The sequence below is a fragment of the Leptodactylus fuscus genome, chromosome 2 (assembly GCF_031893055.1).
Source record: "Leptodactylus fuscus isolate aLepFus1 chromosome 2, aLepFus1.hap2, whole genome shotgun sequence".
Classification (NCBI taxonomy): domain Eukaryota; kingdom Metazoa; phylum Chordata; class Amphibia; order Anura; family Leptodactylidae; genus Leptodactylus; species Leptodactylus fuscus.
The window spans coordinates 104615172-104637701 of record NC_134266.1 but is presented as its reverse complement, the minus strand read 5'-3'; the positions used below and the strand labels follow the sequence as shown (position 1 = coordinate 104637701).

At 41.8% G+C, this 22530-nt stretch overlaps 1 protein-coding gene across 7 annotated transcripts in view; it reads right to left on the bottom strand.

The window, feature by feature from the left end:
• Window positions 1–22530, bottom strand: part of SCUBE3 (signal peptide, CUB domain and EGF like domain containing 3) — a 130903-nt gene that overhangs the window by 30870 nt on the left and 77503 nt on the right. For 6 of the 7 annotated variants that reach the window (XM_075264260.1, XM_075264262.1, XM_075264261.1 and 3 more), the window contains 5 exons: window positions 21910–21999; window positions 13985–14098; window positions 13649–13810; window positions 6722–6925; window positions 2012–2173 (listed from right to left, as the gene is read on the bottom strand). In XM_075264260.1, coding sequence (XP_075120361.1) covers window positions 2012–2173; window positions 6722–6925; window positions 13649–13810; window positions 13985–14098; window positions 21910–21999 — 732 coding nt within the window. The remainder of the gene's footprint in view (window positions 1–2011; window positions 2174–6721; window positions 6926–13648; window positions 13811–13984; window positions 14099–21909; window positions 22000–22530) is intronic. The other variant, XM_075264264.1, reaches the window with a different exon arrangement.

The following is a 22530-nucleotide window of genomic DNA, read 5'->3' as shown; positions in this document are numbered from 1 at the left end:
AATGAGAGAAGAACCAAACTGACTACCAAAAATTAAAGGGATACAATGTTGGGAACTAGGAATGAGAGGGAGACCATACTAAGATTATGATTCAAAGGAATACCATGCTGGGGACAAGGAACCATCCTAAGGAATACGATTTAAAGGAATACTATGCTAACTTTGCATTGAAGCTCACAACCCTCAATGAACTGAAGTATGTTGTAATGAAGAGTAAAACAAAATTCCTCCAGAATGAGGTGAGGGACTACCAAAATGATATAGAAAACCATTACTTCAAGCTATTGATCTTAAGTCAAAGGCCACACATGGAGTACAGCAGCAAAAAAATTACTGCAGGAAAATCTGCAGTGGCAATACATCGCGCTTCTTTCCTGCAGTGTTTTGTACAGAAAGTTCACAAAGGCTTCCTCTGCTTCAATTATACATATAGGGAAACTGACGGTGTTTCTGTAGGTATAATTGACATGATACAATTTACAAATCCGCAACAGTTATGGAAATTGCTGTGTGTCCTCGCCACATATTTTATCCAATCCACTTTGCTGTGACTGTAAAATGCTGTGGGTTTTCTGTGGCATTTCCACCACGGGCAAACTAACATTTATGCGATGTGGGACCCCAGGTGGTTCTGCAAGTTATTAATTCATGGAGTTTGTGTCATTATTAATTAAAACTTAGAATTCATAGAGCATGCACCTTGTTTTCTCTGTACGTTATACAACTTGTGGAAAAATTTCTAATAACATTGAACTATTTTAATTTTTTATCGACAAAGCTATGTGAAGGATGAAATAGCACTTTTATTGCTACCATTTGGGTACTTATTGGTCACTTTTTATTTCCTTTTCTTTCTATATAACAAAAATTCTGGCTTTTTTAAACAGTTGTGGGGAATCGCTCAGGTAGATGCTTGGTAGCAGTGCAGGAAAGAGGAACACAGAGACTGGGTTACACTCAAGTTCAGCGTTTAATTCACTTGAAGTGCATAAACTACCTTTGCAAAGGCACAAATAAAGAAAACAAAAGCCTTCTCGGCTAAGAACGAACTAAACATACTAAACATAAGAAATTGTTCCCTGACTATACAGGTGCCTGGATGTCAGACTCTCGCTCTGGAAACTTCAAACAGGTGGCACAATACCTGGTTTGTAAGGTCCCATTCACACATGAACTCTCACCTTTGTCATTGTTGTGCCACAGCTCCTAGTACTTACACACAACCTAATATCAGACCTTGATTAGTCAGCTGACCTCCCTGGAGTGGGTCTTTACCGAACACCCTTTAGCTGCCTGGCTGGAACATACCTGTCCTCCCACACCACACCCTTTACTTTCTCACACAGTGTTTAGTTAAAAACCTTATAATTTTAAAGATCTAACAACAATCATTTGTACGTTTTAATTTTTTTATATTAGCATATGATGTATAAAGGTTAGAAAAATATATTTTGGATTACTTTCTTTTTAATACCTTTGAATTTTTTATTAAACTTTTTTTGGTCCACAATGAGAACTGATCAAGCAATTGCTTTAATACTTATGTAATACAATTTAATATGTCTAGATTAAACAGTATAATGCCTCATTAGCAGCAGCATTGATAGGCATCCTATTAAGCTCTGCCCTTGGCAGGAATAATAGGTGTTATAAAATGGAAGACACAGGGAGCATTGTTAGGAGCTTGGCTGCAACCTGATTTGTGATCATGTTACACCTCCTTCTGTCTGACTGGAGATTTTTTTAAATTTTATTAGTCTCACTAGAGGACCATGTGGGAATTTGACTGCTCATACACTTTATTTATTTTGTATGGCAGTTTGTAGTGCCATTTTGCATAATGCTGATAGATGCAATAAAACTGCATCTAACCACTCAGATGTACCAATTGTGCAATTGTACCATGGGTGTCAACTTTATGTTACCTGATGTAGGGCAGGGTGAGGGAAGTGCTCCACGACAGCACTATATATATACTGTACAACTGATGTTGGGAATCAGTCACTCTTACCTCCACAAGCTGATATACTGGTAGCTCCTGATGGACCTGTAGCTTCAGCGCCAGGACACAGGTCACATAACAGTTGTCCTTCTTTCTCTTGGTAGGTACCTTGGGGACATAGTTGACATTGATCCATGTGGCCATGGTAGTATGTGCCAGGGGGGCAGCTGGCTGAGATGCAGGTAATGTGAAATAAATGGAAGGAAAATAAGACTGTGAGACTGCAGCATGCCAGGGTTATAAGCAATGACACAAATTCCCTTTTAGGCCAGGGCCCCACGTGGCATAAACACTGCGGTTTGGAAAACCGCAAAAAATGCAGCATTTTACAGTACAGTTCCTGCAAAGTGGAATCCAGACATTGCAGAAACATAACAGCAGCGGAAATGCTATGATTTCCAAAAACGTTGCAGTTTTGGAAATCGCAGCATATCAATTATACCTATGGAAACGCTGGCAGCTTCCCTATAGGTGTAAATTGAAGCAAAAAACCCACAGGGGAAAATTCTGTGGACTTTCCATGAAAAGCACCGTGGGAAAAACTGCAATCCATTTCCATTGTGGTTACTCCCGCGGCACTTTTAGTCTGCGACCTGCTGGGACCTTAGCTTTAAACTGCATTTCAATTTAAGGTTTTGTTCTTATCTGCATTGGGATTTCTGTTTTTCAATTCCATTATGGTGATTAATCTGCCATTTGATGCACACAAATGGATCCCGATGGACCCATTGACTATAATGGTTTCCATCAAGTATCCAATATGATTTCTGTCATTCTATTGGATGAAAAAAATTTTGGCTTTGATTTTTGATACAATCTATAACTGAGTCTCCAAAAGGAACTCCCAATGTAGATATGAACATGGCCTAAATGAAAGAAACAAAAAAGTATTCTAGTTTAGGTGTCAGCCCAAAAGCCCAGTGCAATAAGGTGTTTAGATATGATCAGCATAATCAGCCAATGGTACAGGAAATGCATGAGTGGAAAAATCCAATAAACACCATAAATTAATATGTAAATAGATTACTTTGTATTAATGAGTCATTCAAGGTGTTAATCATGATTGTAAAGTATTTTTTTTATGATAAGGGTTTAGCACATTCTTAACAACCCCCTTAATATAAGAGTCACCTTATGACCCAGAGACACTTGGAAAACAGTTGATTTTTCAGGTTAAGGTGCATCCAGTAATGGCTGAAGTAAATGCAGTAATACATTTGTCTATATATGTATATATTATGTCTATATATGTAAAATATGACAGTCCAAGACTGCAAAAAGGGATCCTGTGCTTGTAAGTGGATCTATGTTTTTTCTTATAGAAATGATATCCTCATGGTAAAACCCTCCTATCATGTCCAAATATCTTAAGGTTAAAGCCAGCTAAGATCAGAAATGCTGCGCTGCGGGAACAACCGTGGCATGAACACATCACGGTTCTTCCTGCAGCACATTGAACAGAAAGTTCACGGAGGTTTCCTCCGTGGACTTTCTGTTACCATTATATCTACGGGAAAGCCACCAGCGTTTCCGTAGATATAATTAATAGAGATGAGCGAGTACTGTTCGGATCAGCCGATCTGAACAGCATGCTCGCATAGAAATGAATGGACGTAGCCGGCACGCGGGGGGTTAAGCGGCCGGCCGCCGTCAAAGCGGAAGTACCAGGTGCATCCATTCATTTCTATGGAGCGTGCTGTTGGGATCGGCTGATCCGAACAGTACTCACTCATCTCTAATAATTAACATGCTGCGATTTCCAAAATTGCGGCGTTTCGGGCGCATGGGGCCCCGGCCTAAAAGGCCATATGAACAGACGTTGCTCTAACAATAACGCAAGCTTTTGTGCAGATAGCAAAAGTGAGACTGAGTGTAACTGGGGATTTCTACACAAAACAAATACAAAATGTTGACAAATTTTTTTTTTTGTAAAGCACCTTCAATGAAGGAAAATGGGCCTTTCCTAGGACTGCAAGGCAATGAAAACAACCCTTGCATTTGTATATATATTTGTATAAATATATCAAACCTCATGCACAGATGTGTTTTTCATGGCTGACCCATTAATTTCTATGGCCCTATAGACACGACCGTGAATGGGGCTGTATCATCCAATTGCCGCCTGTGCTGCTTAATCACTGCACGGCGACACACACTTTGTTGTGTGTATGTTGCTCTATAGAGATGATTGTACAATGTAATCTGTAATGACCTCCTAACAAAGGGTAAATACTACAGTATGGGGCTTGCACCATTCAGCATTTGGTGAAACTATAATACCCAACATGCTCCATTCACATTTATGAGAAAAGTCAAGCATGTGTGGATGTTTCAGAACTGATGAAGGTTGTTGACCCCTGGACTACAGTGTATTGGCTTCCATGAGATTATCCTAATATGTGTGCAGGAGCTATAAAAGGTTTGTACATGTCTCAAGAGGTGAAGCATCAAGTCTTCATGGAGGCAGATCAGAATAAAACTGTGTTAAATCAGGGCCCCACGTTGTCTAAACGCTGTGTTTTACATTACTTGCAAAGAGAATGGGATTCTGGCTAATCCCAGCCACACATTGCAGAAAAAAATCTGCAGCGGAAAAGCTGTTTTCAAAAGCCCTTATGTTTTTGAAAATTGCAGCATGCCAATTATGACTATGAATTTATGAATTTTCTGTATAGGTATAATAGGGGCAGAAAGTCCACAGAGAAAAGCTCTACGAAACTGCAATGAAAAAAAGCTGTGGAAAAACCCACGATGAGTTTTTTTCACAGTATTTTTTGTAGCACTTTGCAACGTTGGGGTTTAACTAGAGATGGGCAAATGGCGTTCGATCGAATTGATATTCGATCAAATATCAGGCCGTTCGAGGTATTCCACGAGGCAAACGCACTAAAAATTCGTATCCCCTCCCACCTTCCCTGGCGTTTTTTTCTGTACCAATAACTGTGCAGGGGAGGTGGGACAGGAACTACGACAACGGAGGCATAAAAAAAAAATCGGAAAAAGTAATTGGCTGGCTAAATCAGGTGACCTCCAATTTATACGACTAGTGGAGGACTAGGAATAGTCTGGACTTTTTTTTTTTCAAGAGTATGTATATACTCAGAGGTCTAATCTAAGTCTGAATTTATTCTGGGATTTGGCCCGGAGTATAAATTTATTCTGGGGGTCTGTATATATTTATGTATGTATGTTTTAATTTTGGTTTCCGATCTAAAGTCTGCACTTACTTTGAGGTCTTCTCTATTTTAGCCCTGAGATCTTAATTTTTTTCTGGTCTAAAAAAACAGGCAAGTGCTGTGTATGTGTGGATACTATATATATATATATATATATATATATATATATATATATATATATATATATATATATACCTGTTCCTAAACTCTCCTAGGACTATTAGTGTGTCCTTGACTCTCACCAAATCTAATAGCTGTTCTGTATGGCAAGATCCCTGCACTCTCAGCTTTTGCCAGCCCAGTTGTGGACCAATGAATAAGGCACTAGACAGAACTGAACCTTATAAAATGAGTAAATCACAGGACACCATGCACTTGACTAAAAATATTTGCCCCAAAACCCTCTCACTTCCATACACAGTCAAATTAATATCACATGCAGTGCAAGTCAGGCCATAAAACTCATTGGCAACATGTCAATGTGTTACCCATGTGTTTTGCCATGGAATTTATTTTTCCCCAACATTGATCACAAATTTTACTTACTATATTGCAAGGAGTGACAAGCAAGGTTAGCTCTGCAGCAAATATTTACAACATACAGGGCAGGTATTATACTCTGTGAATGTTTGCACAACATAAATAGTAAATAGGACTTTTCTCAATTTTATTTACTTTCATGGGTTGTAATGTCACATTAAAGGGATCCTATCATACAAACGCTTTTTTTTCTCATTAGATAACCTTAAGAAAGGCTTTTTTTCTCCTACCTTTCGTTGTCTTCTACGCGCAGCCATTCCGTAGGAATCCCATTTTTTGTGGGTATGCAAATGAGTTCTCTTGAAGCACTGGGGGCGGGCCCCAGCGCTCAAACAGCACTGGGGTCATCCCCAATGCTGAGCATGCCCACAGGCCACAAGAAAATGGCTGCTTACACAGTATTATAAGCGGCCATTTTCTCGTGGCCTGTGGGCATGCGCAGTCTGCTCTGCCCAAGTCCTAGAAGTCTGAAACCTGCACCTGAAGAAGAGGATGAAGAAGACGTCGCTGACAAAGATGGAGGTAGCGCTGGAGAGAGTTCTCTCGCAGCATTGGGGAAGCCCCCAGTGCTGTTTGAGCGCTGGGTCCTGCCCCCAGTGTTGCAAGAGAACTCATTTGCATACTGACAAAACCCGGGATTCCTACAGAACGGCGGCGCGGAGAAGACAGCGAAAGGTAGGAGAAGAATAGCCTTTCTTTAAAAAAAAAAAGCATTTGTATGATAGGATCCCTTTAAGTTTATTTCCTAACTGGAATCTGTAAAATTAAAACATAGGGATTGGTGAAAAAGAGAGGGGGGTATTTCACCTTTTACCATAGGCAGAAGTAAGGATAGGTGTACATTGTTCCCATGTGTAACATCGTACTCAAAAGTGAACCTACAGTAACAGAAGTGCTGGCTTACAGATGAACATCACAGCATTTATGTAACTTGCATCTAGCTAATGATAGAAGGAATGCTTTAGACAGAAACAAAAAGGCATATAATTTTAAATATTCTTACCACATTTGCCCCACAAACGTTGTTGTCCAGGAAGACAATTTTCTCCTCTTTCTGTTCCCGGGATTCTTTTTTGGGCTACCTCATACTCCACAGATGCTAAGCGGATTACAAATCGCTCCTGATTAATGGACTTTCTCAAAGATTTCAATATGGACTTAATCTTCCGTTCCAGACGCTGACGAAGACATGTCATCCCACAATTTACTGCATAAGAAACAAAGCATTATTTCATAAGATATGTAATACATTACATTTTTACCTTTTTCCTGGATTATTTCTGATTGGCCAGTGTAGGTGTACTTAATATAGTGGCATAGCAGAAGGACATGCTTAAAGGGATCCTATCATTAAAACTCATTTTTTTTCTGGGTACCACGTAGGAATAGCCTTAAGAAAGGCTATTCATCTGTTACCATTAGATGTCTTCTCCGGGCTGCTGTTTGGTATATAATCCGGTTTTTCATTGGAATGCAAATGAGTTCTCTCTCAGCACTGGGGGCGGGCCCCAGCGCTCAAACAGTGATGGGAGCGTTCCCTATGCTGCAAGAGAACTCTCCAGTGCCGCCTGCATCTTCTTCAGGAATGGGTCTTCTTCGCATCTTCTTCCGGTGGTGACTTCAAACTTCTAGGCCTTGGTCAGCCGACTGTGCGTGCCTGCTGGCCACAAGAAAATGGCCGCTTTCAATACTGTGTTAGTGGCCATTTTCTTGTGGCCGGCGGGCATGCGCAGTCGGCATTGGCCTAGGCCCGAGGCCTAGGAGTTTGAAGAGAACCCCTGGAAGAAGACGCAAAGAAGACCCGTTCCTGAAGAAGATGGAGGCAGCGCTGGAGAGTTCTCTCGCAGCATTGGGGACGCCCCCAGTTCTGTTTCAGCGCTGGGGCCTGCCCCCAGTACAGCGAGAGAACTCATCTGCATAACGACAAAAACCATATTATATACCGAACTGCGGCGTGGAGAAGACATCTAAAGGTAGGAGACGAATAGCCTTTCTTAAGGCTATTCCTACATGGTACCCAGAAAAAAATGAGTTTTAATGATAAGATTCCTTGCGAATTTATTTACATGGATAGATAAAGGCCGCATACTTACCCCAAGTGTTTTAAACCATATTTATCAAGAGTTACATTTTAATATTTTTTCTTTGTTTTGAGAGGGTACTCATTTTTTGTGAATAATTTGATATTAGTATTCCCTGATCCAGTGTCACATAATGATCTGTTAGAATAGTAGTATATTTTATGTGGCAGGGGGACTTTTTGGGCCACTTTAGGGTCCAGGGTCAGGGAGCAAATGATACTGCTGGACCCATATATCTGCCTGACTGGCACAATACTGGCTCAGTTTTGGGATACACTGGCAAGTTTCAAAATATTGTACTTTTGCTGAATACCTAGAAAATCCTATTTTTACTTCAAAGCATAAAAACATCACTTCTCATTTCTAATTGCTATCTTTTCAGATATATCCATGAATTTGTCTTATTTGTAACCAACCAGACATTATAGCTACATGATACAGATATATCATGTACTAGCAGGAGGACCCGGCTTCGCACGGGTATATTACATTTTATGTTTGTGTAGTGGCCCCATAAGAATTGTCCAATTTTGCACTGGTGTATTTTGTATGTGGTTTGTGTGTATGTCCATAAGCGTCATGTGATTATGTGTATCTCATTTTGGATATCAGTGAAAAACCTGTGATCAGTTATTATGGATATCTGGAGTAAAGCTGTATCTAATCCTTCCCCCATGTAGTACTGTCTTTAGACGCAAGTATCTAATCCTTGTTGGTGTGGTACTGTGTGCAGATGCACATATCTAATCCTCCGGCGTGTGGTACTGTGTGCAGATGCGTGTATCTATTCCTCCCCCATGTGGTATTGTGTGAAGAGGTGCGTATCTAATCCTCTGGCAAGTGAAACTGTATGCAAACATGCATATCTAATCCTCTGGCATGTGTTACTGTGTGCGGACACGCGTATCTAATCCTGTGGTACTGTGTGTTGAGATGCGTATGTAATTCTCTGACATGTGGTATTGTGTGCAGAGGCATGTATCTAATGCTGCCCCATGTGGTACTGTGTGCAGATGCAGGTATCTAATCCTCACCTATGTGGTATTGTGTGCAGTGGAGCGTATCTAATCCTCCGACATGTGGTATTGTGTGGAGAGGTGTGTATCTAATACTCTGGCATGTGGTACTGTGTGCAGAGGCACATATCTAATCCTCTCCCGTGTGGTATTGTGTGCAGTGGTGTGTATCTAATCCTGCGGTGTGTGGTATTGTGTAAAGACTCATGTATCTAATCCTATGATGTGTAAAACTGTGTGCAGATGCGCGTATCTAATCCTCTAGCGTGTGGTACTGTGTGTAGATGCGCATATCTAATCCTCCCCCGTGTGGTACTGTGTGCAGATGCGTGTATCTATTCCTCCCCCATGTGGTATTGTGTGAAGAGGTGCATATCTAATCCTCTGGCAAGTGAAACTGTGTGCAAACATGCATATCTAATCCTCTGGCATGTGGTACTGTGTGCGGACACGCGTATCTAATCCTGTGGTACTGTGTGTTGAGATGCGTATGTAATTCTCTGACATGTGGTATTGTGTGCAGAGGCATGTATCTAATGCTGCCCCATGTGGTACTGTGTGCAGACGCAGGTATCTAATCCTCACCTATGTGGTATTGTGTGCAGTGGCGCGTATCTAATCCTCCGACATGTGGTATTGTGTGGAGAGGTGTGTATCTAATACTCTGGCATATGGTACTGTGTGCAGAGGCACATATCTAATCCTCTCCCGTGTGGTATTGTGTGCAGTGGTGTGTATCTAATCCTGCGGTGTGTGGTACTGTGTAAAGACTCATGTAACTAATCCTATGATGTGTAAAACTGTGTGCAGATGTGCGTATCTAATCCTCTATCGTGTGGTACTGTGTGTAGATGCGCATATCCAATTCTCCCCCGTGTGGTACTGTGTGCTTAGGTGTGTATCTAATTCTCTGGCATGTGGTACTGTGTGCAGAGGCATGTATCTAATCCTCCAAAGTGTGGTACTGTGTTCAGATGCACGTATCTAATTTTCCCCTGTGTGGTATTGTGTGAAGAGGCACGTATCTAATCCTACGGCGTGTGGAACTGTGTGTAGATGCGCGTATCTAATCCTACAGCATGTGGTACTGTGTGCAGATATGTGTATCTAATCATATGGCGTGTACAACTGTTTGAAGTTGCGCGTATCTAATCCTCTGGTGTGTGGAACTGTAAGCAGACGCGTGTATCTAATCATACGGCATGTGGTACTGTGTGCAGACGTACTTATCTAATCCTCTGGTGTGTGGAACTGTGTGCAGATGTGCATATCCAATCATCTGGATTGTGGTATTGTGTGCAAACGCATGTATCCAATCCTCCAGTGAGTGAAACTGTGTGCAGATGCACATATCTAATACTACGGTATGTGCTACTGTGAGCAGACGTGCGTTTCTAATCCTCTGGCGTATGGAACTGTGTGCAGACATGCTTATCTAATCCTCTGGTGTGTGAACTGTGTGCAGATGCGCGTATCCAATCCTTTGGCATGTGGTATTGTGTGCAGACGCATGTATCCAATCCCCTGGCATATGGTACTGTGTGCAGACGCACATATCTAATACTACGGTATGTGGTACTGTGTGCAGACGTGCGTTTCTAATCCTCTGGCGTATGGAACTGTGTGCAGATGTGCACATCCAATCCTCCCGCATGTGGTACTGTGTTTAAATGCGCGTATCTAATCCTCTGGCGGTGGTACTATGTGAAGACATGCGTATCTAATCCTCCGGCATGTTGAACGATGTGCAGATGTGCATATCTAATCCTCCCCTGTGTGGTTTTGTGTGAAGAGGTGTTTATCTAATCCTCCCCGTGTGGTACTTTGTGCAGACAAATGTATCTAATCCTTCAGCGTGTGGAACTGTGTGCAGACGCGCATATCTAATCCTCGGTCATGTGGTATTGTGTGTAGATGCGTGTATCTAATCCTATGGCGTGTACAACTGTGTGCAGACGCGCGTATCTAATCCTATGGAGTGTGTAGACGTGCATATTTAATCCTACGGCATGTGGTACTGTGTGCAGATGAGCATACCTTATGCTCTAGTGTGTGGAACTGTGTGCAGATGCATGTATCCAATCCTTTGGCATGTGGTACTATGTGAAGACATGCGTATCCAATCCTCCAGGCATGTTGAACTGTGTGCAGATGTGTGTATCTAATCCTCCCCTGTGTGGAATTGTGTCAAGAGGTGCATATCTAATACTCCCCGTGTGGAACTGTGTGTAGACGCACGTATCTAATCCTAATCATGTGGTAGTGTATGCAGATGCGCGTATCTAATCCTCCCCTGTGTGGTATTGTGTGAAGAGGCGCGTATCTAATCCTACGGCATGTGGAACTGTGTGTACACGCGCGTATCTAATCCTAAGCATGTGGTAGTGTATGCAGATGTGCGTATCTAATCCTCTGGCATGTGGTACTGTGTGCAGACGCAGGTATCTAATCCTCCCCGTGTAGTACTGTGTGCTGAGACGTGTATCTAATTCTCTGGCTTGTGTTACTGTGTGCAAACACACGTATCTAATCCTCCCCTGTGTGTTATTGTGTGAAGACGCGCGTATCTAATCCTATGGCGTGTGGAACTGTGTGTAAATGCGCGTATCTAATCCTACGGCATGTGGTACTGTGTGTAGACGCGTGTATCTAATCCTATGGCATGTACAACTGTGTGCAGACACGCGTATCTAATACTACGGCATGTGGTACTGTGTGCATATGTGCATATCTTATGCTCTGGTGTGTGGAACTGTGTGCAGATGCATGTATCCAATCCTTTGGCATGTAGTACTGTGTGCAGACGCACGTATCCAATCCCCCGGCGTGTGTTACTGTGTGCAGACGTGTGTATCTAATCCTTCAGCATGTGGAACCGTGTGCAGACGCACGTATCTAATCCTTCAGTGTGTGGAACTGTGTGAGGAGCGCGTATTTAATCCTCTAATGTGTGGGACTGTGTATCTCAGTTTAGATATCAGTGTTGGATTGTGCATGTGGAGTGACCGTGTGTATTGCAGTTGGAATATGAGTGAATATGAGTGAATATGAGTGACAGGTTTGTATTGGCTAAGGGGGGCATTGTATTTGGAATGCTGTATCTCAGCAACGGTACGTCTGAGTGAGTTGGAGTCTCATCTTAAACCTTCCCGGATACCTGAAGTATCTCTGTACCAAATTTGGTGAAGATCGGTACAGTCGTTTGGTTTGCATTAGAGAACAGACAGACAGAAATTCATTTTTATAATATAGAGAGATAACTTTGAATCTCTCTTTCTCTCTTTTTCATATCTCTCTATATTATAAAAATGAATTTCTGTCTGTCTGCACACAGTTCTACATGCCGAAGGATTAGATACATGCGTCTTCGCATAATACCACACAGGGGAGGATTAGATATGTGCTTCTGCACACAGTATCACATGCCAGAGAATTAGATATGCGCCTCTCCACACAATACCACATGCCGGAGGATTAGATACGTGCCACGGCACACAATATTACATAGGTGAGGATTAGATACCTGCATCTGCACATAGTACCACATGGGTCAGGATTAGATACATGCCTCTGCACACAATACCAAATGCCAGAGAATTAGATACGCGCGTCTGCTCACAGTACCACATGCCATAAGATTAGATACGCATGTCTGCACACAGTTTCACTTGCCGGATGATTAGCTACCTCTTCACACAATACCACACAGGGTAGGATTAGATACGTGCTTCTGCACACACTACCACATGACCAAGGGTTAGATATACGCATCTGCACACAGTTCCACACGCTGAAGGATTAGATACGTGTGTCTGCACAAGGTACCACACGGGGGAGGATTAGATACGCACCTCTTCACACAATGCCACACAGGGGAGGATTAGATACGCACATCTGCACACAGTTCAACACGCCATAGAATTAGATATGCATGTCTTCACATAGTACCACCGCCAGAGGATTAGATATGCGCATCTACACACAGTACCACACGGGGGAGGATTAGCTATGCGCATCTGCACACAGTACAACACGCCAGAGGATTGGATATGCACATCTGCACACAGTTCCACACGCCAGAGGATTTAAACGCACGTCTGCACACAGTACCACATGCCGTAGTATTAGATACGCGCATCTGCACACAGTTTCACACACTGGAGGATTAGATATGTGCATCTGTTTACAGTTACACAAGCCAGAGGATTAGATACCTGCATCTGCACACAGTACCACATGGGTCAGGAATAGATACCTGCCTCTGCACACAATACTCCATGCCAGAGAATTACATACGCATCTCAGTACACAGTACCACACGCCAGAGGATTAGATACGCGCGTCTGCACACAGTACTACATGTCGTAAGATTAGATATGCACGTCTGCACACAGTTTCACTTGCCGGAGGATTAGATACGCACCTCTTCACACAATACCACACAGGGGTGGATTAGATACCCACATCTGCACACAGTACCTCACTCTGGAGGATTAGATATGTGCATCTGCACACAGTACCATACCAACAAGGATTAGATACTTGCGTCTAAACACAGTACTACACGGGAAAGGATTAGATACAGCTTTACTCCAGGTATCCATAACAACTGATCACAGGTTTTTCACTGATATCCAAAATGAGATACACATAATCACATGACGCTTATGGACATACACACAAAGCACATACAAAATACACCAGTGCAAAATTGGACAATTCTAATGGGGCCATTACACAAACATAAAATGTAATATACCCATGCGAAGCCGGGTCCTCCTGCTTATATATATGTACCATAATTTTTTTATGTCTTGTAACTATGACATTTACCTGTGGCCTCATCCATTTTGACTTCTGCTTCAAGTTCTAGTGAAATCCTTGTAACTTCCTTATTGAGAACAGACCGTGAGCTGCGACCTCTAGTCTTCCAAGAAGAGTCACACTTCAAATGTATATAGGTCAGCTGACAATCTGAACATGGTGGTGGTGCACCTGAGAAGAAGACATAATTTATAGGAATGTGCTAAGGAGAAATATAATCATATTTTGGTTCCCCATCCCTCCCTTATACGATGCTTCTCTTCTAATATTCATTCTTGCTACTTTTCCCACCATTCCTTTTCATACTCTCTTCCTACCACTTTTCTCCTTCTCCATTTCTCATACTTCCATGTCTTTTGTTTTCCTCCCCTCTTGCTGATCTGCCACGCACTCGCAGGCCACATCTGGACTCCTTAAGTTTGAAGGATGCTTTCTGTTTAACGGGTGGCACCGTTGTCTCTGATCATCAAAAAGTAACAAAAAACACAGCATTAGGGCTACTAAAACACACACATATAATTAATTAGGCATAAATGTTCCCTGTTTTAATGGAACATTACAAATGCTGTAGCTTTCCTAAAAAATCTGCTTCCCTTAAAGACCTGAAAGAAAGTAGCTGCGAGAAGCTAAGCATAATGTTAAAGGGGTTGTCCAAAGCCTAATATTAATTATTCATATAAGAAAAGCCATTGGATACAATGATTAGAGTACTTCTACAGTGGGAATGACTTGGTATGCTTTCATAACATAATGAGTTTTAGCACTCCAAAATATTAACCCCTTCCTGGCTACAGATTTAAAAATTTTCGCTTTTGGCTCCCCATTTCAAAAGACCTAACTTTTTTATTTTTCAATTCACTGAATATGTGGCTTAGGTTTTGTAGGACAAATTGTACCTCATGTGGTATGATTTCATTCCTTTCATTTGTACGAAGTACTGGGAATTCAGAATGGGTCAGAATTGGAGTGTATGGGCTTTGTCTTTACAAGGTTCACTGTGCAACCAAAATAACATATCACCTGTATTCTATGGATCAGTATGATTACAGCAATACCAAATTTCTTTTTTTTTTTTTTTTTATTTAATATTTAAACTCCTTAAAAAATCCTATACTTTGCAAAAAAAAATAAAAATAAAATTGTAGTTGCCATATTTGGAGTTGCCACATGTCGATGGATTCCCCAATACTGCCAATTCAGGGGCTCTTCAAAAGCAGCATGATGTCCAAAAACCAAACTGTGCTCCAAAAACCAAATAGCACTCCTTCACTTCTGTGTGTCCAAACATTAGTTATACCCACATATGACATTGTTTAACATGTTCTTATTCTTATGGTAGAGTTGGAAGGGACCTCAAGGGCCATCGGGTCCAACCCCCTGAACCCCCCATGTTATCCTGGGTACAACAGTGTCATACATATGTGCATTAACTGCTGTTTGGGCACACAGTAGGGCGATGATGTGAAGAACCACCATGTGGCTTTTGGTTTACAGATCTAGATTGTTGGTTTTTGGACATTATGTCATGTTTATACCATAAAATGGTACTTACAAAATGGGTCATGTCTTGGGGAATTCCATGGCATTGCAAAAGCAAGGTGGTATCCAGAAACCAGTCCCTCTAAATCTATACTCAAACAAAATTTTGTACCTGGGATAACCCACTTGAAAATTATAAGAGTGCTTGTCTTTGATCACTCAAAGTGGGCACAACATGGTCATAAAAATTTCACTTTGTACATTAATTTTTGGGACTACTCTTAGGCTCAAAATGCTAATAATACCCCTGGATGAATGATATGAGGGTTGTAGTTTCCAAAATAGTACCCGAAAATTATTCCGGCAAAATCTGACCTCCAAAAGCTTATAGTGCTTCCTTTCTGAGCCCTGCCATACATCAGTTTACAAGTACAAGTTCAAGAGAAGTTGCGTAAGGAACTGTGGGGTGCTTTCTCTCCTTTAACCCCTTGTGAAAATGAAAAATTTGAGGCTTTATTAGATATAAAGGAATTTTTCATTTTCACATCTCAATGGTAATGAAATCCATGAAAAATCTGTAGGTTTAAAATGCATACTATACCCCTTGATGTGTATTAGGAGTGTATTTTCCAAAATGTGGTCACTTTTGGTTGTCTTCATTGTAATGGTAACTCAGGGGCAAATGAGACATGGCACCTGAAAACTATTTCAGCAAAAAATTATTTTAAAATACTAAGGACTCGTTCACACGTGAACAAAGGGGCGGATTTTGACAGCGGATTTCGCTTCAAAATCCGCCCCTTTACAATGGTGGTCTATGCAGACCGCTGGGCTTCTTTTCCCGCTAGCAGCGGGCTGCTGCTAGTGGAGAAAAGAAGCGACATGTCCTTTCTTCAGGCGGAAGCCGCGGCGCGCTGGGCCGTGGCTTCCGCCTAGCGGCAGCACCCTCCTATGTCGGTTCATTCATTTGAGCCGACATTGGAGGGGAAAGCTGCGACCGCGATGGTCGCGGCAGGCGGGTTTTGACCAAAGAGAGACGTGTCTCGCCGCGTCTGTCTCTGTGTCAAAACCCGTGCGGGCGCTGCACATGTGAACTGACCCTTTCTCTTTGGTGCACTGCTGTGTTCCCCAACAGCAGTTTACATCCATATGTGGGGTAAGGCATTTTCTTCTTTTAACTAACCCCCAGTGTGTAAATTTTAGGGCTGAATAAACATGCTATTGAAAAAAAAAAAAAATTAAATGTCTACATTTCACCTCCATATTATGTTAAATTCTGTGAAATGCATAAAGGGTTAACAAACTTCTCAAATGCGGTTTTGAATTATTTGAGGAGCAGCTTTGAGAATGGGGTGATTTATTGGGGTTTATAATATATAGGCCTTCAGGCTTTATTCCCTTGAGAATTGAACTGGTCCCTAACAAATAGTTTTGGGAAATTTTCTTGTATGTCTGGAAAGTCTCCTAACGTCCTAAATAAATTAAAGATTAAAATAAGATGAAGCAGAGATGTGGTTCATAATATTTATGAATGGATTTGGGTGGTTTAACTGTGTGTCTGAAAAGCAGAGAATTTCACATTTTGAAAATAGTGTATTTTTTTAAAATTTCCATATATTTCCGAAATATTCTCATTGAATACTTTGTTCTGTACAAAGTTGAATGTGATGACAACAAAAATCACACAAAAATCATCAATGGAAATCAAATTTATTAACCAATGGAGGCCTGGATTTGGAGTCACCCCCAAAATTAAAGTGGACAAACACACTACAGGCTGATCCATCTTTGGTGTAATGTCCTTAAAACATGTCAAAGTGAGGCTCAGCAGTGTGTGTGGCCTCCACGTGCCTTTATGACCTCCCTTCAATGCCTGGGCGTGCTCCTGATGAGGTTGTGAATGGTCTCCTGAGGGATCTCCTTCCAGACCTGGACTAAAGCATCTGCCAACTCCTGGACAATGTATGCACACACAGATAATCCACAGCCCAATCCTCACCAGGAGTGCACGGATACCGTCCTCCGGGTAAGGACCGAACTATGAAAAAACTACGCTACATCACGCGGTCATTATTTCCAATCATGTGACGCCGTGACTTTGTAGATGGGATTTCTGGCTATGTGCAGAGAGGGATATAGTAATAATATCTTTGAATTCCTTTTGCTTTGGATTTTATTTGGGGTCGCGAAAATTTCCCGATCACGATCGGAATTCCGAACATGATCTTTTTAGGTGAGATCGAGATCGGTAGTATTTCCCACAATGCTTTGCTTAGCTTTCACTGAGTATATAGTGTATACTCAGTGTGAAGGCTCCGCTGCTGTTCCATAGGAATGAATGGAAGCAGCCGGGACACAGCCTTAACCCCCTGCACGCCGTCTGCCTCCATTCATTCTAATGGGAGACTAAAGTAACATTTCTAGTAGCTACTTACCTCCAGAGATGGCTGCTCCAGTTCCGGTGTTCTTCTTCGCCTCGCTGCCGCTCTCCGCTGCTCTTCTCACCTCGCTGCCCCGCCTCCCAGGTTAGTGTTTAAGGAGCTAGGAAGGTGGGGCTTGTGGCTTAGGAGAGTGTGGGCGGGTACAGGGAGGGGAGACGTGACGTCTCCCCTCCCAGTACCCACCCACACTCTCCTAACCCACCCACACTCTCCTAACCTGGGAGGCAGGGGGCAGCAAGAAGAGCAGTGTGGAGCGCCAGCGAGGCGAAGAAGAACACTGGAGCAGCCATCTCTGCAGGTAAGTGGACACCAGGGGGGACTAAGTAGCCAGAGGATTAAAAAAAATCCTCTGGCTACTTAGTGATTCACTACACAGCGTGGATTCTAACAATGAAAGCGTTGAATTGTTAGATTCCATGCTGTATAGTGAATAGGATTGCTTTTAAAATCCGATCTCCGATTAATAAAAAAATCCCATTGACTTGCATTGGGATCGGAATTGGGATCGAGATCGGGTTCGAATGAAAAATGATCGGAAATTGGATTTTAAAATCGATCCTGAAAAGTCAAGATCGTCTCAACCCTATTGATAAATCTTTATCCTGGGACTCTAGTTTACATTCTTGTGAAGCATTCCTTTTTCTATACATATTGTTACATTTTACAGATATTAACCCCTTCCCGACATGCGCCGTAATAGTACGGCGCTGCCGGGAATGGCTTCCCGCAAACCGCCGTACTATTACTGCGGCTGCATGGTGCGCACACAGAACCTGTGTGCCACCATGCGCTGCGGGTGACAGCCGTATGTTACGGCTGACAATGCCCCGTAACACCCGTGGTCGGAACCGGGTCCGATCGCGGATGTTAACCCCTGATATGCCGGCGGTCAACATTTCAAAATGGTGCCGATCGGCACCCCCCGCGCCGGTTTCGGGGGGTGCCGGTGTTCGTAGGGGGCAACCCGGGGTCTGATCAGTGACCCTGGGTCTGCCCCATCACTACTCCCTTCACTACCTGGTTGATCCTGCCTAAAAAGGAAGCTGTCAGCCTGTGCGTCTACACAGGCTGACAGCTTCCTATACACTGCAATACACGTGTAACACGTGTATTGCAGCGTATATGTAGTGAAGCGGTGATCAGCCGATCACTGCTTCAATCCCCCATGGGGACAGAAAAAAAAAGTTAGAAAAAAGTAAAAATAAAAAAGTTTAAATACGTTTAAAATAAATTAGAAATAAATAAAGCCCCCAAAATCCCATTTTCCCATATAAAATGTTTTATTATGTAAAATAAAGAAAAAAAGAAAAAAACATTACATATTTGGTATCGCCACGTCTGTAATAACCTGAACAATAAAATAAAACATTATTTAACCCGAACGGCGTAAAAAACCCCGTAGAAAACCACACAAAATAATGATTATTCACCACCTTTCCCTTACAAAATGTTCAATAAAAAGTAATCAAATAGTCAGATGAAAACCAAAATGGTACCAATAAAAAGAAGAGGTCTTCCCGCAAAAAATAAGCCCTCAAACAGCTCTGTCTAGCGAAAAATAAAAACATTATGCCTTTCAGAAGATGGCGATGTATAAATAATTAATTTTTTTCCCCTAAATTGAATTTTATTCTGCATAAATAGCAACGCATTAAAAAATAATATAAATGAGGTATCGCCGTAACCATACTGACCCGCAGAATAAAGGTAACATGTTACATGTACATGCTGTACGCTGTGCGGGAAAAAAAATAAATGCTAAAAAGCAATGCCAGAATTGATGTTTCCTTTTACGTCCCACCCAGAAAGAGTTAATAAAATGTAGTCAATAAGTTACAGACCCCAAAATGGTGGCATTGAGAAGCACATCTAATACCGCAAACACCAAGCCCTCATATGGCCACATTGCCAGAAGATAAAAATAAAAATCTAGCTTGTACAATATGAAGACAAAAACCCCAAAAGTCACCAAATTATTAGGACATAAGTGGCTGCGACTAGAAGGAAATGTATAAGTTGTGCGAGCGTTTTCGGGGGAACCCCATATTTAGAGCTTATGAGAGATAATACACCAGCGCTGATCCCCCAGAATGCCCCTCTTCCCCATCCATGTCATAGGAGCTAGTGGGAAAATAGAATGGGATTTGGTGTACCCAATTTACTCCGCACAGCTTACATATTCACTTCGGGGTTACTAATGCTCACTACATCACTTGATAAATTCTTTGAGGGGTGCGGTTTTCAAAATGGGGTCACTTTCTAGAGGTTTCCACTGTTTTGACACCTCAAGGGCTTTGTAAATGCGACATGGTTCCTGAAACTGATCACAGCCAGATTTGCCCTCTAAAAGCTCTTTGGCGCGCCTTCCCTTCTGCGTCTCGCTGTGCGTCCATATATTAGTTTACACCCACAAGTGGGGTACTGTGGTAGTCGGGAGAACTTGCCTAACAAATTGTGGGTTGCGTTTTCTCCTTTAACCCCTTGTGAATGTGCAAATTCTAGGGCTAAACGAAAATATTAGTGAAATAAAATCAAATTTGAAAATTTCACCTCCAATTTGTATTAATTCCTGCTAAGCACTTATAGGGTTAAAATAATAGGTATATGTTGTTTTGGCTTATTTAAGGGGTGCAGTTTTGAAAATGGGGTGATTTATGGGGGGGGGGTTTAATACAAGGGTCTTTCAAAACCCCTTCATAACTGGATTAGTCCCTTAAAAAATGGGTTTTGGAAATTTCTTGAAAATTTTGAATATTGTTGTTTCACTTGTAAACCTTATAATGTCCGTAAAAATTAAAAGGGCACCTAAAGTTTGATGCTGACATAAAGCAGAGATCTGGGACATGAGATTTATGATATAATTGTGGCGGTCTGACTATCTGTATGCAATGCACATCATTTCAAACTTTATAAAATGCATATTTTTCAAAATTTCCACCAAATTTCCTATTTTTTCATAATTAAACACAAAACATACCAACCAAAATTTACTACTAACATGAAGCACAATGTGTTACGAAAAAAAAAATCTTAAAATCACTTTGGTAAGTTAAAGCGTTCCAAAGTTATTGCCACATAAAGTGACACATGTCAGTTTTGAAAAATCGAGCTTGGTCAGGAAGTCAAAAAGTGCCATTGGCGGCAAGGGGTTAAAGGATATGCCCAATGTTTTCAGTGTTTATTTATGTATTCATGTGTTTTATGTATTGATGTCCACTTTGTAGAATTTGTTTAGTGACGCTAATTTTAACTTAGACCAGGTGTTTTGGTTACGCTTCAATTATGGATGTGTTACATCCGTGAGGGGTATATAAACTCATTTGATCACTTGGCCTGCTATCGCTATGACTAAGGGGCTCTCCCCGAAATGCGTCAGCTGGTCGGTATGTCGTGTTAGTGTCGTCCAGTCTGGTATGTCTCTGTATTTTTTATGTCTGCTCGATGTCTTGTAGAAGTTTTTATGGACAATCTGGATTTTGAATTAAAAGTTATGTTTTAAATCAAGAACATTACTAAGTGCTGGATACCAAATTTTTTTTGTGTTTCTTCAACTCTTGGACAGTCTGTGGTGCAACGTGACATTGGTGGATGGAGTGAGACATGATGTCCCAGATGTGCTCAATCAGATTCAGGTCTGGGGAATGGGCGGGCCAGTCCATAGCTTCAATGCCTTCATCTTGCAGGAACTTCTGACACACTCCAGCCACATGAGGTTTGGCATTGCCCTGCATTAGGAGGAACCCAGGGCCAACTGCACCAGCAGATGGTCTCACAAGGAGTCTGAAGATCTCATGTCGGTACCTAATGGCAGTCAGGCTACCTCTGGCGAGCACATGGAGGACTGTGCGGCCCTCCAAAGAAATGCCACCCCACACCATTACTGACCCACTGCCAAACTGGTCATGCTGAAGGATGTAGCTGTGTCTCCAGATGTGACAGAGTCATGGGGGGGGCCTCCAAATGCAGGCCTCCAATGGTTAATAAATTTGGTCTCAGTTGATGATTTTTGTGTGATTTTGTTGTCATCACATTCAACTTTGTACAGAACAAAGCATTCAATGAGAATATTTCATTCATTCAGATCTAGGATGTGTTATCTGAGTGTTCCGTTTATTTCTTTGAGCAGTGTATGTAACTGTGTACTTTGATAAGGGTCACTCCCGCCTCTGCCACAAATTACTATTTGCAAATCACCCTGTGATGGGTTCTTTCAGGTTCACATCTCTACCAACATACCTTGTGTATAGATAGATAGATAGATAGATAGATAGATAGATAGATAGATAGATAGATAGATATCTTGTGGCAGATAAGAAAGCTGACAAAAACATGATATTTTCATAAATTTACCAATACAATGCAGACTTGTGTTCTGCTTCGAACTGACACCAGGTTTCACTGCTGGCGTTCCACAACTGAACATGAAACTACTGTCAGAATCTGTGCAAAACATAAAATGCAATTAGAAAAGAGATAACAATAAGTAAATTCATCTTTTACTTAATAGTTTATGCATACCTCCCAACCGTACCGATTTCCGCGGGACACTCACGATTTCGGTGTCCTGTCCCGCGGTCCCGGTCGGCTGTTGGTATGATGAGCTGAATACATAGGCAGAGAGGGCATAGTGGGGGCATACAGGGGTTAGGTTCATCAGAGCCAACAAATGTTTATTATTTACACCAGAAATCTGTAGTAATATGGCCTGGCAGAAGCTGAATCTCATTTATGAGGAGGGTTGAAACCTGATTATAAATGTGGTGCACCCTCTACCAACTAATAGGTTATTAAAACTGGCGTAAAAAAATGCCAGCCTTCATTATACTACTCCAGTGTATAAAAGATTTATGCTAATGTCCTATGAAGCATCCCGCAGCAAAAAAGTGTTGCAGGAAAAACCACGGTGGCAACGCATCACGGTTGTTCACTCAGTGCTTTTCTAGATGTTTCCTATGCAGGCATTCTGCTTCA